This window comes from Mytilus californianus, unplaced genomic scaffold (assembly GCF_021869535.1).
Source record: "Mytilus californianus isolate M0D057914Y unplaced genomic scaffold, xbMytCali1.0.p SCAF_7, whole genome shotgun sequence".
NCBI lineage: Eukaryota > Metazoa > Mollusca > Bivalvia > Mytilida > Mytilidae > Mytilus > Mytilus californianus.
In genome coordinates, this window is record NW_026262723.1 from 117,762,001 (window position 1) to 117,776,403 (window position 14,403).

Consider the following 14,403-nt stretch of genomic DNA (forward strand, 5'->3'; position numbering starts at 1 on the left):
GTCTAATTTTGACCCGGTCAAATATTAAAAAGATATTTCCTGCCAAGTGACAGTAACATATTTGCGAAGTTGATAAGTGAGCCCATTCCAGCGACACATCAGTATATACCTAATTACAGGAAGTGACACACCCCTGCCAGATGTGTTGACCAGTCCGGAAGACATACATGTTTATTCGAGGTCACCTCTATATAAAACCGAGTCCCTGGTATATATGCCATATAAACCAAACAATGTGTTTATCTATTTATTTTCTTTTATTTGTATATGCTGTACATAATTGATTTATAAAATTACTTAGGTATATACTCTACTTGGAAGTGCTCCTACTTACAGGAGGCTTATACACCGAAGAGGAAACCGAGCACCATCTGTCGTCATAATGATCGTTAGCATAATACAACTATCAGAATGACAATTAACAAATCGACATTTAACGAATCGACAAGTTTCAAAACATACAAATCAACATTTAACGAATCGACAAGTTACAAAACATCAATATACAAATTGACAATTTACAAATCGACATTTAACGAATCGACAAGTTACAAAACAACAATATACAAATTGACAATTTACGAATCGACATTTAACGAATTGACAAGTTACAAAACATCAATATACAAATTGACAATTTACCAATAAAGAATTTTGAAATCACACAGTTACAAGTTACAAGTTACAAATTAACAATTTACGAATTACGAATTTTCATATTACAAAGATACAAGTTACAAATTGACAATTTATGAAGTAAGAATTTTGAAATTACAAAGATACAAGTTACAAATTGACAAGTTACGAAATAAGAATTTTGACCCCTTGGGTTTCCATATTTAAGTAGTAAGTTAACTCCACTGTCGCTGCCACTGGATCACTATCCCTATGTCTCACTTTCTGTGACTTCTGTCAAAGGCTCGACAAAAGCAGGTTCCACTGTAACTTAATATAAAATGTCTCTCACAACATACAGGGAAATCTTAGAAACTGGGAATTCCACTGTGACTGATATATAGCATGTCTCTAACAACATACCACGAAATCTTAGGAACAGGAGGTCCACTTTCACTGATATTTAACATGTCTCTAACAACATACAATGTACATGGAAATCAGGGGAACAGGAATTTCACTGTGACTGACATCTAACATGAGGGTTGGCACCTTCAAACAAGTTTATCCCCGCCACATTCTGTACGTGCCTGTCCCAAGTCAGGAGCCTGTAATTCAGTGGTTGTCGTTTGTTGCTGTATATCATATTTGTTTTTCGTTCATTATTTTGTTCAATAATCAGGCCGTTAGTTTTCTCATTTGAATTGTTTTCCATTTGTCATTTCAGGGCCTTTTATAGCTGACTATGCGGTATGGGTTTTACTCATTGCTGACGGCAGTACAGTGACCTATAGATGTTAATTTCTGTGTCATTTGGTCTCTGATGGAGGGTTGTCTCATTGGCAATCGTACCACATCTTCTTATTTTTATATTCACAACATACCAGGAAATCTTCGTAGCAGGAGGTTTCCTTGTAACTGACATATATGATGTCTCTCACAACAAACCAGGAAATTGTGAGAAAAGGAGTTTCACTGCGACTGACATCTAACATGTCTCTGTAAAGTTACTAGAAAATTAGGGAAAAGGAGTTTCCCTTTTGCCTGTACCAAGTTAGGAATATGACAGTTGTTTTCAGTTCGTTTAATGTGTTTGAGCTTTGGATTTTGCCATTTGTTAAGGGACTTTCCGTTTTGAATTTTCCGTGGAGTTCAGTATTTTTGTTATTTTACTTTTGATTGAAATATGACTTATCTCCCTGTTTTTCAGCAGGAAATCTAGGGAATACTAGTTTCACTGTAACTAACATGAAACATGTCTCTATACTTACCAGGTGACCGGGGGGTCAGGAGTTTCCACTGAGACTGGTTTATTATTCGCTTCTTTTGAAGGTCTTTCAGTTTATTGTACTCTTTCTTCAGTGAGGAACCCAAGCATGATGGAGCAAATTCTTGATCAAACAAAGCTCGTGCTGCACGAGGAGATATTCCCGTCAGTAATAAGCTCATCCTGACATAGTTTTCTTCCTCTTGTGAAAGTCTAGATGCCATGATGTTAGGCTATAATAATCAAGTTTATACTTTTCTTTTGTTCAGACTTCCAATTTATTTCTTTATGCAATGTTCATCATAGCTATTCATACACATATTTAAATCTTAGCTCATGGCTGCACTTCTCATGATTTTCTGGTGGTCTGTTTATTAACTTCCAGGATTACTTTTTAACATCTGAGAAAATTTATGAAAAGAAAACCATAAATGAAAAATTTGTGAAAACACATATAATATTTTTCTCCAATGTTTTATAAACATTCAGTCAATTACCGGGGTAGTACTGTCATTTATATGGAAAATGTTGTCATTGTAAAAAGTGAAGGACTGAAAATTTTGCTAAAATCAAGATTTTTAATGTGAACTGAAGAATCTAACATGACCAAATACTCAAACAATTAAAGAATAAGCATGTAAAATGTTACAATAGTTAAAAAATGTTGATAGTGTCCACATGTGGACACAGATGTCATCATGCCCCTGCTTGCATATCATATAGTTATAAAGGGACATAACTGAAGAACGGTAAAAGTGACGCTTCCCAAATTTGAACTTGATCTGAGTTTTGTGGTAATAAGCATTGTGTGTAAGTCTCATAACATTTGGTTGAGGCTAACTTAAGTAGAGAACAGAAACTAAAAATTCAGCAATTTTTCTATTTGTAAACACGCATAACTCTAGAACGATTGTGTATAAGTTTTATAACATTTGGTTGAGACAAACTAAAGTTAGAGAACGGAAACGAAAAATTCAGCAATTTTTATGTTTATAAAGGGACATAACTCAAGAATGGTAAAAGTGTCGCCACCAAATTTCGTACTTAATCTGTATTATGTAGTAATAAGCATTGTGTATAAGTTTCATAACATTTGGTTGAGGCAACCTAAAGTTAGAAAACGGAAACAAAAAATTTGTACTTGATCTTAGTTTTGTGATAATGAATATTGTGTATAGGTTTCATAATGTTTGGTTGGGGCAAACTTAAGTTACAGAATGGAAACTAAAAATTTTGCAATCTTTCGATTTATTAAGGGGCATAACTCAATAATGGTTAAAGTGACACTACCCAAATTCAACTTGATCTGTGTTTTATCAGTGGAAGTCAAATTAAACATTGCATTGTATAAAGCATTGATTGTAGCTGATTCAACTATAATCATGGACAAAGGAAGATAACTCCAATTTTAAAAATTACTTGATATTTAGAAGAAAATAAAAATTTTGCAATTTTTCCATTTATAAAGGGGCATAATTCTAGAACGTTTAAAGTGGTGCCACCAAAATTCAAACTTGATCTGTGTTTTGTGGTAATAAGCGTTGTGTACATGTTTCATAACATTTGGTTGAGGCAAACTTAAGTTAGAGAACGGAAACTAAAATTTTGCAGTTTTTCCATTTATAAAGGGGCATAACTCTAGAACGGTTAAAGTGACGCCACCAAAATTCAAACTTGATCTGTGTTTTGTGGTAATAAGCATTGTGTATATGTTTCATAACATTTGGTTGAGGCAAACTTAAGTTAGAGAACGGAAACTAAAATTTTGCAATTTTTCCATTTATAAAGGGGCATAACTCTAGAACGGTTAAAGTGACGCCACCAAAATTCAAACTTGATCTGTGTTTTGTTGGTAATAAGCATTGTGTATAAGTTTCATAACATTTGGTTGAGGCAAACTCAAGTTAGAGAACGGAAACCAATTTTGGGATGTATGGACGTACGTACGTACAGACGGACAAGGGTAAAACTTAATGCCCCCACCGCTATGGGAGGGGCATAAAAATAAGTGAAAGTCCCATAACTCAGGCATGTATTTTAAAATTAAAATGACAATTTGATATTATGGTCAAATACACCAAATGACAGACATTCTCACTAAGTGATTTCAGTTCTATAGCGAACATCTTAATCACTAAATATTTGTCACAATCCTTTGTTTTTTCAAAAATGTAAATGATATTTAGTCCTATTCTAATTAAATATGAGTACTACAAATACTTTGCACAGACTGTCATGACTGTCAAATAAACTGAGTGACAACATCATGAACATGGACAAGGAACAATAATTCTATAGCAGCAAATTCTGTACACTAGAGGCTCTAACTCAAGACAAGCTACTACTCACTCACTAGATGATACCCCCGCCCAAATACTTGAGAGTAAACAGGAAGTTGTTGAGTGATGAATCTGAAAAGGCATCACACGGTATAGCTGACTTATATAAACCCTGAAACCAAATTTCAGAAATTCTTGTAATGTAGTTCCTGAGAAAAATCCGACGAAAATTTTCAACTTGGATGTCATGTGCAAAATGATGTACCGTAAGTGTTCGGTAAACAGGAAGTTGTTGAGTAATGAATCTGAAAATGCATCACACGGTATAGTTTGACTCATATAAACCCTGAAACCAAATTTCAGAAATCCTTGAAATGTAGTTCCTGAGAAAGATGCGACGAAAAAATATTCATGAGACGGACGGACTGACGGATGGATGGGGATGGACGGACAGATGGACGGATGGACAGACAGAGGTAAAACAGTATACCCCCACTTTTTTAAAGCAGGGGTATAATGATGAAATGACAGATGGAGTCGAGAATTTATTAGACCTGCTTTCTCTGTTGGCCAAGCAGGTAAAAATTCCTAAGGGGTTCTGTGGAACCCAGTTTCTCGCCTGCGATTGCTGCTGTCAGTGTAAAAGTGTAATGTTGACTTAATCAGTAAAACACAGAATTTAAAAAAGAATCAAACTTTTTCTTTAGATGCTATTTCTTGGTCTTCAAGATTAGCTTCTGTCCAAGTTTCATAACAATCCATGAAGGTTTACAAATTTATTATGTTAAAACAAAATTAATCTCACACTGTCTGTAAATGTACATGTTAACTGTACAAAATGAAGTCCATCTATCAGAAAAATACTAAAAATGAAAAAAATATATTTTCAAAGGTTTGCTTCAGACATTATTACTTAATTATTAAAAAGCTTCTGCCAAATTTTCATAAAACTCTATGAAGGTTTGACAAAGTAATTGATGTTTAAAAAAACTTTAATCTCAGACTAAATCTGAATGTTAACTGTAAGAAAAACTAAGTCCATTTATTAGTAAAATACGGAAAATGAAAATAAATATTTTCAACATTTTGCTCTGGATACTATATTTTGGGCATAAACAAGCTTCTGTCAAAATTTCATAAAATTCCATGTAAGTTTGACAAAGTTATTAATGTCTAAAAAAAACTTTAATCACAGACTTAACCTAAATGTTGACGCCGCCGATGATGGAATTTATGATTGCTATATATGTCTTGCTTTTGCAAAATAAATTTGCATATAATTTGCATATTTTTACAAATACATGAAAATATTAAGATATTTTCTGAAAACAATTCAGCATGGTAAGAGTTAAATGATTTCATCAAATGGTATTTTCTTTATCACCTTGAAACCAAACAAAAACCAAAAAATAAATGATGAATGTGTCCATGGGACACAGATACCCCTGATTCAAATATACGACAAATTCTGCATTTTTTCATTTTACAAAGGGACATAACTCAAGAACAGCAAAAGTGACAGCACTAAACTTTAAACTAGATCTGTGTATTGTGGTAATACACATTGTGTATAAGTTTTATAACATTTGGTTGAGGCAAACTAAAGTTAGAGAACTGGAATTAATTTTAGGACGTACTATCTGACAGATTTATGGACGGACAGAAGGACTAGGGTAAAACTTAATGCCCCTTACGCCGTGGAGGGGGCATGAAAAAATAATGATTAAAGTAACAAAGGGTTACAATTGAAAATGTCAAAATCATCAAAATCGAACTTGATACTGTATTTCATGATTAGTGACATTATGTTTTTATTTCTTAATATTTTATCAAGCATTACTTAATCTTCCAACAGTTTAGAAAAATCAAATGTTTAGGTTTAGTAGGGGGCATACCATTTTACCATTTGTAAATGTGAAGATCATCAAAATCAAAATTGACCTGTAGTGATCCATGACATTGTGTTTAAATTTCAACAGATTTGGTCATGTACTACTTTAAAATTGATCCAGAAATGTGTTTAAAAATCTAATTTTAGGACAAAGAAAGGGGCATTACTCTTGAAAGGTACAGGTCAAAACCATCATAATCATGCTTAACATGTGTCTGTAGTCATTAAGATTTCAATAAACGTAATTCATGTCTAACTGGTATATTTACTAAGTCAGGGATTTTGTTCCCACAAATTAATTAAAACTTTTACTAAATTCTTCCATAGATACAAAAATTTCGTTAGGAAGTTTGGCTGTTCCTGTAGAATTCTTATTAAAAGCGGTATATCAAATCATAAATTTTTCGAAAGTATTGTTTATAAAGCCCATAAGTTTAGATACCATCCATGTCAACTGGTTGATCCTTTGAACAAACTTATTCTTAAAGGTTATCAATTTAACACCACAGTGAAATCTTTGTATATTGTTTTTTTTCTGTACTAAAATTAATTTTTTTGTTATTTAATTAAAACATTACTAAATATACATTGCTATATATGTACAGTTATGATCGAGTACTCATGTACCTACATTGTGTCGATACTGTTTACTTATTCATTGGCATTGCACAAGATCATGAGTGTCTCAGACTGTTTATGATGTCTTACACTAAATTCGTTGGAAGTATATTGATTGATACTTTAGTTTTGGAAAACTTGATCTATTTATAAGTTGTAATTGGCTTTGAACTAGCTTTTAGTAACTGTGAGTACTCATATATCGGTGCTTTGTGCTTTTTTTTTTAATGTGAGTTGGTTTAATTGTGTTTCGTACGGCTTTACTAACTCAAGCCATTTGCAACTGATTTTTACAGTTTGTCCTTATGTTGTGCTTAACACCACTGTCCCAGGTTTTGGGGAGGGTTGAACCCTCACAAAGTTTTTTAACCCCGCCACATTCTTTATGTGCCTGTCCCAAGTCAGGAGCCTGTATTTCAGAAGCTGTCGTTGGTTCATGTCTGTCATTATCACAGTCATACAGTCTGTACTAAAATCTTTTCCAAATACTAGTCCGAAGACCAATATTCCAACATTTTTCTTATGTGTCTAAACAAAATTTTGCAAAAACTTACTAGTCCGAATAAAATTTTTCTAGTCTGGGGCATCAGACTAGTGGCTAATGGTGCAGACTGGTCATATATTGTTTTCATTAATTGTATTGTTTTAATGAGGCTATTAGTTTTCTCGTTTGAGTTGTTTCACATTTTTCATGATGGGCATTTATAGCTGACTATACCGTAATTAATTAAAGTGCAAGTTTTCCTCATTGTTAAAGGTTTTATTCGTATGGTGACCTATAACTGCTTTTATCTTCCGTCATTTTTGCTCTGGTGGATCGTTTTCTCATACATCATACCACATCTCCTTATTTTCATATAATCATACTTAACCTGTGTTTTATCATCCATGACAATGTCCAAATTTCAAAATATTTGCAATTGATCAGGTGATACTTTAATTATTATCCAGAAACCAAACTTGTGATGGACGGACGGACGTGTGCATCACTTTAAAAAATTTAATCTCCCGTCTTTCGTCAATGATAAATGTACCTTACTATTAAATGGTTATTCATCCTTCAATTTCAGATATAAAATCTACTGCGCATTTAGGATAAGTCACTGCGCAGATGTTTACAAACAAGTTGGGGTCAAGCCTGAAGTACAAATATATTAATGTAACAACATGCTTGTTATAACACTTTCAATGATTTTTGGGGAAAGACAACTTCAAACTGTAATAACAAGCATGTTGTTATTTTTGTCTTGACCCATCTTGTTTGTAAACAAGTTTTGAGTTTTTTTCCTATATGTGCAGTGGATTCTATAACTGAAATTGAATGGTTAATAACCATTCATGAAAATTATAATAAAAACAATTCCACTAAAAAAAAATATTCAAGACGAAGTTAGCATCAAAATACAACAAACTGGTAAACACTGTGCCCATGTTGTTTCACCAAAAATAGCGCAAATAATAATATAAACATGGTGAAATCACACGAGTTCTTAACAACAAAACAAGTGGCGGTAAATTTGAAAGTATCTTACCCAATTTGCGTTTCACCCGAAGAAAATGTCTGTGATAACTGAAAGGCATTATTACAGACATTGTTTCTTTGTATAATAAGGGACATGTGTTATTTCAACACAACTACAACACACCCGCGAAATCGCGGGCATTTAGAGTGTGGTTGATAGTATGTAAAATGTTGTAGGATGTAAAGATTTTATGACTGGAGAATTTCAGGAAAGGTATCAAAAGTATTTTAAACATGAACTGATGTCAATATAACACTTTGAATTTTTCACCAGTTCAAAATATTGGATGTAAATCTAAAGAATGTCAATGCAAAGGTCAACTATTTGTTGTAACAAGAACGCACAATTTTTAGGAGGCGAGTTGCTTTGTCACCATGCTTTTTGTTTCGTTGTGCAGAAGACAGAATAATTGATAGGTTAACCTTTTCAATTTCAGTCACTCTAAACGGATTCCACTAATGAAATCAGATTATTATGTGATATTTGCAAATAAGATTAGAATTATGAATAGAGCCATAATAAAATACTCAATAAACAATGTGATTTGTGCATAAAACCTTCATATTTTACTGAAATCTGGAAATGGCGTCAGACTTAATAAGGTGCTGACTTTTAAGAAAGCAAATTAATTCTAATATGGGGTGCTTATTACGTCATATGAATAGAGCCATAATATAATACTAAATAAACCACAACCACTATAAATCGACGACGTCACAATGCAATTTGTGCACAAAAACACCATATTTTACTGAAATGGCGTCAAGAGTTTTCAGTGGGAAACTTTACCATATTAGAATCAAAATAATTCATGCATTCCATAGATTTATTTTTATTTTCACATGGCCTGGGTCCTAACTCGTTATATTCGTTAATTTTATCCCTTGCTTACGCTCGGGATAAAATTCCAATATAACAACCCAGGCCATGTGAAAATTTTCAACAAATCTATGGCTTGCATGAATTATTTCTTAAATAAAACATGATTATATACCGGTTCCAGGGTTCCCCAGAAATCGGATTTTTATCGCTTCCAGGGACCGAAGGAATGTTTGATACCGGTTCCTGTAGCTCAGATACCCAAAACATTGTATGTAATCAAGTTAGGAATTAGGGGTTGTTTGTAAATTTACCAAATTTCTGTGTAATTTTAAACAGTCCTAAACGGAAGTCTTGTCTATAAATTAAAAGTTCGTCCGATGACGGAAACAATATCCGGACGCCTTTATTTTCGTTTTCCTCCCAAAATAATCCTAACGGAATAATCATAAGCGAGGATGACAAATGCGACTATGCATGGTACCTATAGGACACAGAGGCATGATGATTAATTTATTGTGGAAGGAAGAGAAGCTACACACAAAATGAGGTCTTCTCATTTAAGGGAAAACGGTACTATTACATTTTCCCAGCATTAGGTTGGCCTTTTGTGTACCCAAGGCAGGTGAAGGAAGTCAACTTAACTGTTTTATCCAGGTTTTTATTATAAAAAGTGGTAAATTTAGAAAATGTTAGTATTGTTGCCTATGGCAGAATAAATAGTACCGTTTTCCCTATAATGAAGATAGCAAGGGAAATCAAAATCAATCAAACTTCAGTTATATTATACTAGTTTGAAACTTTTGATTAGTACATTTGATTTTTATCACAAAGAATAGAAATTTTTCACTGAGAACAATGCTGAGTCATCATAAGTCAAATTGATGGGTCCTGATATAAAATTTTATTTTAGGATTTCAATATTAACTATATTGTATAAAATGCACCAAACTATAGTTCTTTTGTATTTGTTTTCACCTTTCGAAATGATTAATTCCATTGGAAACACCAGAATTCAAGTCGCGACAAATATTTTTAACTGAAATATTTGCCTTTTTTGCTGTGTAAATCCCTAAATGTATCACTTGGGTATTTCTCTAGACATGATCTATTAAAATGGGAAATTGTCTGATTAAGTTTGTACTGTTTATGGAGTAAGACAATATTTTGTCATACTAGAAGCATTTTTAGTGTTAAAATTGTCCATCTTAGAAAAAGAGGCCCACTTGAGGCTGAATTTAGATAGAATTTATACTCTCCTGTTCAAGGAATTGTTCACATTCTTGGCAATTCATGCAGCAAATATTTCAATAGTGCTTCATTTTGTAGTTTCTATCTTTAATTATAACAGGCATATATAATTTTTCATTTTCTACTGTTTGAAAGGACTTTTGTTGGAAATTAATACACCCAAGGGACATAATTCAGCTTTTTCATAGATTAATACAGGCAACATAGGCAACTTTACAGCTGAGTATTTTGCATATTTAATGTTTTAAGTGTCTAATATCTTTGTTTTTATCATCCCAAGACAGAATAATGGATTTTATAACAAGTTCTGAAATTTTGAACCACAATATGGCATATACTAAAGCATGGAATGGAGATTAGTATGAAAAATCTTGAATTTGTACTTATGTTGTAAATTTTGGATAAATTGAATACAAATTGAATGGAACTGTCATTTTTATCTGTTTGAATGGAACTGTTTATTATTCTTTTTAAATAAGATAAGATATGATTGGATACAGGTTGTTTATTAAGCCTTATCTGAAAGAAGCAGAGAAAGAGGTAAACCAGCATGTAGGGGTGGGGACATAATATGATCCATGTTTCTTTAAGTAATGGGGACATACAAGTATTTATTATAGCCAAGGTTTTCGCAATAACCCAGTATTACATTAATGGTGTCATAAGAATTCTTTATATCTTTATGTCACAGTATAGGGAAAACAGTACTATTAACATTTTCCCAGCATTAGGTTGGCCTTTTGTGTACCCAAGGCAGGTGAAGGAAGTCAACTAAGGAGCGCTGTGATTGGATGTAAGGGTACAAAATATTTTTTTATTTTTCTATGAATAACCGCAGTGTGTATATTTACAATATATATTTTGAAACCTATTGAAATATTTTCTAGAGAATTATTGGAAAAGAATTCCAAAATTTAATAAATTTGGTGTAAAATGACGGTGGGCATGGATAACATAAACAAGCTCTGTTGGAAGTTGGTCATGATACTATTTGGCTTCAATTTTTAAAACAGAATAATAAAGTACTAACACCACACATAACTGTTTTATCCAGGTTTTTATTATAAAAAGTGGTAAATTTAGAAAATGTTAGTATTGTCGCCTATGGCAGAATAAATAGTACCGTTTTCCCTTAATAGTATAGATTCATGACAGGAGGAGATAACTCTGTCAGAATTCTAACAATAACAAAGTGCCTGTTATTTTCTGTATTAACTTGTTTAAGTTAGACCCTTGACTGTTAGTGGTGCCCTTAAACTGACCAAATTACAAACTTTAACTTGTATACTATACAAAAGTTCCTAAGTCAATTGATCATAGATTAGGGCACAGGGCCAAATTATCTTCATAATGAGTTGTGATAATGCTGATACAACTGTATTCCAAATATCATTGATTTACCAATGAAAGAACCTTAGTGAGCGCGCTCACATACCCCACGTCCCCACATTGTCATTGGAGAAATAAAATAAGTGTAAGAAAAAAAAATTGTATCAAAAAAAAAAATTGAATCATAATTTCCTGTCAATATGCACATCTACGTAGTATGTCCTTATTATCTGAAAAGGTTTCATGAAATTCTGTTGTGTGGTTTGAGAGGAGTTGCGATGACAAACTATTGGAGTAGTACATTAAAGTAAATAAGTTCAAAGGAGCGTAACTCCTAGAAAAAGAATTGAATCATAATTTCCTGTTGATATGCACAATTACATAGTATGTCCTTATTATCTAAAATGGTTTCGTGAAATTTTGTTGTGTGGTTTGAGAGGAGTTGCGATGACAAAAGGTTGCAGTAGTATATTAGGCAAATAAGTTCAAAGGGACGTAACTCCTGAAAAAAAAATTTAATCGTAATTTCCTGTCGATATGCACAACTACATAGTATGTCCTTATTATCTAAAAAGGTTTCGTGAAATTCTGTTGTGTGGTTTGAGAGGAGTTGCGATGACAAAAGGTTGCAGTAGTATATTGGGCAAATAAGTTCAAAGGGGTGCAACTCCTGGAAAAAAAAATTGAATCGTAATTTCCTGTCGTTATGCACATCTACGTAGTATGTCCTTATTATCTGAAAAGGTTTCATGAAATTCTGTTGTGTGGTTTGAGAGCAGTTGCGATGACAAACTGTTGCAGTAGTATATTGGGCAAATAAGTTCAAAGGGGCGTAACTCCTGGGAAAAAAATTGAATCGTAATTTCCTGTCGATATGCACAACTACATAGTATATCCTTATTATCTAAAAAGGTTTCGTGAAATTCTGTTGTGTGGTTTGAGAGGAGTTGCGATGACAAGAAACAGGACTGACGGATGGACAGACGGACGGACAGACGGACGGACGGACGGACGGATGGGTCAAAAACATTATACCCTCCGCAACTTGTTGCGTGGGGTATAATAATGGTTGCCCTTAAACTGACCTAATCACAAACTTTAACAAATTGTTGATGCTGCCACCACAATAAACAGAAAGTGTTTGTGTGTCAATCAATCTTTACATAAGTGTTGTTGGCAGGACTTTTTATATGATGCCCTGTGCCCTTTTCCTGGTTATCTTAGCACTCTATCATCATGATCATATTTTTTGAACATGCATGACCTTTTTATTTCTATTAATTAAGTACATGTACTAACCTGCATTCAGTTAATTGTCCCCAAGTATATACCAGCATTCCACTTTACCTTGGTTTCACATCAGTATTTCCTCAAGCAGAATTATACCAAATGTCCAAAAAGGAATCCATGATTGATTGATTGTTGCTTGACATCAAGATGCAAATATATCCAACATAATCAGGACAACCTTAAATAGTACAAAATATAACCTTTAGTACAAAGAAAGGATACAATCAATATTTCCATTAATGTAAATATGTGCATCTATCGTATTCTCTAAGAATATTTTTTACCCCTAAAACATAATTACCCAAATGATCAACATGATACAGAAAAAAAATTCCAATAAGCATTTATAATCAAAGTGCTCAGTGACGACTGAAGTGCTGACTGCTCTCATTTTTCAATGTGAGAATAAAATCAAACAAAGGCTTTATTTCAATTTATAGAGTTATCTTCCTTTGTCCATAATTTTATAATTGTGGTGAACCTATCTTTACAACAAATAAATGCATATGCCATGTACAACTTATGTAATTTCTATAAAAAAAGTTTTTCTTCACAAGCCTGGTTATACACATACATTTAGAAATTCAAATATTTTAGCATACATATTACAATGTATAAATTAAATTACTTGAGATGTGCATGGTTGAGATTGAATGAATGCTAACCTCACTGCACTACGTTGTTAACAATCTCAAAGGAAGAGATGATGCCTGGAAATATTACTATCAAGCCAGTGACATTAGGGTTTTGTTTACAATCTTTCTCCCCTAAAAATGATTCTGATATAATAGCTCAGGAATGACAAATCAGAAATTTGTAATAATCTAACGGTCATGATGGTAAGTAACATGTACTTTTACTGATCCCAACCACAGTATATTTAGCCAAAATTCTTAGTTCAAAGGGGCATAACTCCTAGAAGAAATAAATTGAATTTCCTGTCAATATGCACATCTACATAGTAAGTCCTTAATATCTACAAAGTTTCATGAAATTCTGTTGGGTGGTTTCAGAGGAGTTGAAATGACAAAAATGACGGACGAACAGACAGGTCAAAAACATTATACTCCAAAGGGGGGCGGGTTATGGCTTTTTCCTAAAAACAAATATTCGGATTCCCAACTTTGAAGAAAAAAATATCCTGATTGAGGAGAAGAAAAAACTAGAGGCTCTAAAGAGCCTGTGTTGCTTAACTACATTGTAGGTCCATGAACATCTTCAACAATGGACACTCCAACATTGTAGACTCGAACATTATTCATGACAAAAATCCAATTTTTGCTATTGATCTTGTATTGCTGATCCTTTTTTCTGTTTAAAGCAGCTTCTTTTTCTTTTTTAGTTTTTGCCCAAATCACAAAAAAGAGCAAAATCAAAATACTGATTTAAAGGAAAAAACTCCTATTATATAGTCAGTGTACTAACTAAAAAAAATACAGTTAAGTCTGCCTCATATCTTGACTTACATCTAAAAATTGACAAAGAGGGTCGGTTGAAAACAAAACTTTATGACAAAAGAGA

The 14,403-nt window shown here is 33.0% G+C and overlaps 1 protein-coding gene across 1 annotated transcript in view; it reads right to left on the reverse strand.

Annotated features, from left to right (window-relative positions):
* The window catches only part of LOC127709653 (ankyrin repeat domain-containing protein 17-like), a gene marked incomplete at its 3' end in the record, with an annotated part of 30,799 nt that extends 28,524 nt beyond the window's left edge, over nt 1-2,275 (reverse strand). Inside the window, exon 1 of the mRNA XM_052215260.1 lies at nt 1,887-2,275. Coding sequence (XP_052071220.1) covers nt 1,887-2,106 — 220 coding nt within the window. The remainder of the gene's footprint in view (nt 1-1,886) is intronic.
* Nucleotides 2,276-14,403: the final 12,128 nt, after the last annotated feature.